This window comes from Borostomias antarcticus (assembly GCF_949987555.1).
Source record: "Borostomias antarcticus genome assembly, chromosome: 27".
Classification (NCBI taxonomy): Eukaryota; Metazoa; Chordata; class Actinopteri; order Stomiiformes; family Stomiidae; genus Borostomias; species Borostomias antarcticus.
In genome coordinates this window covers 3,836,943-3,841,606 of record NC_140260.1, presented here as the reverse complement: position 1 = coordinate 3,841,606, position 4,664 = coordinate 3,836,943, and the positions used below count along the sequence as shown (strand labels likewise).

At 50.0% G+C, this 4,664-nt stretch overlaps 1 protein-coding gene across 1 annotated transcript; it reads right to left on the bottom strand.

Moving 5' to 3' along the window:
* Window positions 1–3,886: 3,886 nt before the first annotated feature.
* Window positions 3,887–4,462, bottom strand: LOC311326422 (uncharacterized protein; the record flags this gene model as incomplete). Its single annotated transcript, XM_084459315.1, has 1 exon — window positions 3,887–4,462. One exon carries the CDS (start codon window positions 4,460–4,462, stop codon window positions 3,887–3,889), a length of 576 nt encoding a protein of 191 aa, XP_084315441.1.
* Between the last annotated feature and the right edge of the window lie 202 nt (window positions 4,463–4,664).

The window sequence follows — 4,664 nt, the reverse complement described above, 5'->3', positions numbered from 1 at the left end:
AGGTGCGTTGAGGTGTGGAGGAGAGGCAATCAAGGTGACGCACGGCAGGTGTGGATCGGGGGCGTGTCTGGCTTGTGACCGCAGACGTGCTCGCAGTTCCCGCTGCAGGCTCTGGGAGGTGCTGGGGGAAACGGAGTCCGGCACTGGAGAGACAGGGACAGGCTGGGGACCAGCGTCAGAACCGGGGCTCGGGCCGGGGTCAGGGGGCTGAGGAGGTGGACAAGGCTGACGCGGCGGTGCCGTGACACAGAGGCAACACAATGCGCTTTACAGAGAACAAGGGAGGTGGGGATACATCCCATCCCTACATATTCCAGAGGGAAGCAAAAAGTGAGCTGTACAAATTCTTCCCTGACCCCTCTCAACAAGGAAATCGAGCAAGCTCCTGGAGTATGTTTGTCTACCGGCTAAGAACATTTATAAAGCAATAAATTACATTAAATTACATTTTCAGAGTAAGAGAGGCTAAAAACATAATAGGAGAGACATGGCAAACACTGGTGTATGTCTGTGTGTGCGTGAATGTGCCTGGGCCCAGATAGAGGCAGGGGTTGGGGTAGAGAGGGGGTAGGAAAAGGATACGGACCCGGGTTAGGGTGAGGGGAAGGGGGACTGGGCCCAGGTCCAGGCCTAAGCCGGATGTGGACTGATGTGTGTACGTGTGTGTGTGTGTTAACTAAATACTACGACATCCACAGCTGACACGGGGGTATCTATCGGACTCAGGGTGGTGTGCGGGTGACAGTGGGGCATCCACTGGACCTGGTTAGAAGGTAGGAGGGAGAGAGAGAGACACTAGGGGAGACAGAAAACGGTTAGTAGCATGCTGAGCCTTTGAAGCAACACAGATATCAGAACAGAACAAGCCTGTTTCAGGGCAACCAGCTTCTGTACACAACTTGATATACATAGAGTGCATAGCAGGATATACACCAATGTATACAGAGGATTCACAGGTAGGTTTGAGGCTGCCTTTCTGTGTCTCAAGGTCCTGGCTAGTCATTGTAGGCTAGGCCAAAAAGGTACGTCTTGAGATCTTGCTTGAAGACCTCTGTTGTTTCGACCCTTCTTAGGCACTCCGGCAGGGTGTTCCAGAGGTTGGGGGCATAGAAACTAAAAGCTGCCTCTCCGTCTTTCTTGGTCCTGGCTTTTGGGACTGTTACGAGTTCAGTACCTGAGGATCTGAGTGGTCTGTTGGGCATGTACCTGACAAGCATTTCTGAAATGTTTTCTGGTGCGTGACTGTGGAGAGATTTATAGACTAGTAATAGTATTTTAAAGTCTATTCTAGAGTTGACAGAATAGACTTAACCAGTGTAGTGATTTAAAGGCTGGTGTGATGTGTGCCCTGCGTCTAGTCTTAGTGAGGACTCGTGCTGCAGCATTCTGTATCATTTGTAGCTTAGAGATTGCTTTCTTTGGTAGGCCTGATAGTAGAGCATTGCAGTAGTCCAGCCTGCTTGTGATGAAAGTATGCATTAGTCTTTCGGTGTCAGCCTGAGAGAGAAAGGGTTGCACCATGGCAATGTTCCTTAAAGGAAAATGCTCGTTTTTGACAACCTGGACCTTATTTACGACATATTATAAGAAGTTTGACTCACCCAGATCACTTTTGTGTTGTTCGGAGGCCTGTAGAAGAAATTTAAAATCCAGCGCGAGCCAGTATATCCATGTAATGGCGTCGGACGGGGCAAAGGGAATGCAGTTTCTCAAAATCCATTTTCGGCCGCTAAACGGTTGTTTTCATCAATCAGATTTCATGAATCGACAGTTGAGATTCCTCAACGGGAGCCATTGTTGTTTTGGTTTTCAAACACGGGGTCTTTAGCCTCTGTAATATGATCTTTACACGGCTCTCCCCCACTTGCTCCAGCACGCATGCGCACAGGCCAGCGCGCAGACTGGCTATTCTCCCTCACATTCTCTGCGCTACGATCGTTGTTGGTGTCGAGAATATTGTCGTCGTCATTCGTCAGCAACAATCCGATCGTAGCGCAGAGAATGTGAGGGAGAATAGCCAGTCTGCGCGCTGGCCTGTGCGCATGCGTGCTGGAGCAAGTGGGGGAGAGGCGTGTAAAGATCATATTACAGAGGCTAAAGACCCCGTGTTTGAAAACCAAAACAACAATGGCTCCCGTTGAGGAATCTCAACTGTCGATTCATGAAATCTGATTGATGAAAACAACCGTTTAGCGGCCGAAAATGGATTTTGAGAAACTGCATTCCCTTTGCCCCGTCCGACGCCATTACATGGATATACTGGCTCGCGCTGGATTTTAAATTTCTTCTACAGGCCTCCGAACAACACAAAAGTGATCTGGGTGAGTCAAACTTCTTATAATATGTCGTAAATAAGGTCCAGGTTGTCAAAAACGAGCATTTTCCTTTAAGTGGTAAAAAGATGTCTTTGTAATATTCATGATGTGGTTTTCGAAATTAAGATCTGAGTCAAGTATGACACCTGGGTTTTTAGCCTGGCATTTGGTGTCAATTTCCAGAGTTTTTAAATGTGCAGATAGTTTCTCTCTTTCAGCTTTTTCTCCAATGATCGGTACTTCTGTTTTGTCCTGGTTTAGTTGGAGGAAATGATGTGACATGCATACATTTATATCCGTAATACACATGACAAGGCAGTCAATCAAGCTGTAGTTACTGGGTGTTACAGAAATATAGAGTTGGGTATCATCTGCGTAGCTATGGTAGCTAATGTTGTGCCTCCGGATGACACTGCCAAGGGGCACCATGTACAGGCTGAAGAGTAGAGGTCCTAGGATCGATCCTTGGGGCACCCCACAGGTCATAGGGATCTTTCCTGAGCTATGGTCACCGAGGGCAACGAAGAAATCACGACCGGTTAGATAGGTCCTAAGCCAATTAAGGACTGGACCGGAGAGGCCAACCCACTTCTCCAGTCTTTTGATGAGGATTGCATAATCTATAGTATCAAAGGCTGCACTCAGGTCCAGGAGGATGAGAACAGAGAGCTCTTTGGAGTCAGCATTAATTCTGAGGTCATTTACAACTTTGACTAATGCCGTCTCTGTGCTATGATGGGCGCGAAAGCCGGACTGGAAAAGGTCAAGCGTAGAACTTGTAGCTAGGAAATCATTAATCTGTTTGAAAATCATTAATCTGTTTGAAAACAATAGTTTCCAGAATTGTACTCAAAAAGGGAAGGTTGGAGATTGGTCTAAAATTGCTAAGAACTGAAGTGTCTAAGTTGTTTTTCTTCAGCACGGGTCTCACCAAAGCAGTTTTAAGTATTGGTGAGAAGACACCTGTAGATAGGGAGTCATTAACAATGGCTTAAATGTCATAGGATACAGAGTCAAAAATTGTTTTGAAAAAATCAGTGTGGATGGGGTCCAGCAGGCTTGTGGAGGATTTGAGTTTGGATACTACTTTTCTCAACATTTCTGTGTCCACCAGTGTAAACAAGCTCATATGTCCATTACATGGAGGAAGAGGATCTGTGAACAGGATGCATGGCCTTTCCTGGGTGACTTTCCTCCTAATATTCATAATCTTATCTCTGAAGTAAGCTGCAAATTCCTCACATTTGGAGGTAGAGAGCAGGTTATCTGGTGTCCATTACATGGAGGAAGAGTGTCAGGGGCCGGAACGCGGACCCTGGACCCGTGTAGTGAGACCCCCGGACAGAACAGGCAGACAGAGGGGAGTGGTTGGCACTTGGCCGTTTAATAAATAATAAAATGGGGAGAACTGGTGCCACAACAAAATGGGGGAGGTGCAAACCAATGGGGGGTATGTATGGATGCGTGTGTGTGGTATGTACATGAGATGGGGAAACAAAGAGGGGTGTGTGGGTGCGGTGTGTGTGGTATGGGTATCAGCCGGAATGTGTTTTTGAATGTGCTGCGAGGCCCTACGAGAGGTGGCGGGAAGGGTCCGGGAACTCTGGCGGTCTCTGGTGGTGAGAGGAGGCGGAGCGGCGGCAGGCCCGCGGAGCGAGGGAGGTCCAGGAGGCGTCGACCTCCACGAGGAACTGACGGTCGGGGTCGGGCAGAGAGAGCACCGGAGCCGTCGTGAACCGCTCTTTCAGGGCCGAGAAGGCGGTCTCCGCCTCCGGGGACCAGGAGAAGGGGCGGAGAGTGGAGGTCAGTGCCGTGAGGGGGGCAGCGACCCGGCTGAAGCCTCGGATGAACCGGCGGTAAAAGTTGGCAAAACCGAGAAACCGCCGGAGCTGAGTGCGGTCAGCGGGTCGCGCCCACTCCTCGACCGCACGCACCTTTTTGGGGTCAGCGCGCACCTGCCCCTTCTCCACGATGTGACCCAGGTACTCCACGGAGGCGGCGTGGAACACGCACTTCTCGGCCTTCACGAAGAGCCGGTTCTCCAGCAGCCGTTGCAGGACCAGGCGGACATGCTGGCGGTGCTCCACCTCGGAACGGGAGAACACAAGGATGTCGTCAAGGTATACCACCACAAAGGTATTGAGCATGTCCCTGAGCACATCATTGACCAGAGCCTGGAAGACGGCCGGGGCGTTGGTGAGGCCAAAGGGCATGACGAGGTACTCGAAATGCCCTAGGTGGGTGTTAAAGGCCGTCTTCCACTCATCCCCCTCCCTAACCCGCACCAGGTGGTAAGCATTCCTAAGGTCGAGCTTGGTGAACACAGTGGCGTGCGAGAGTGGCTCGAAT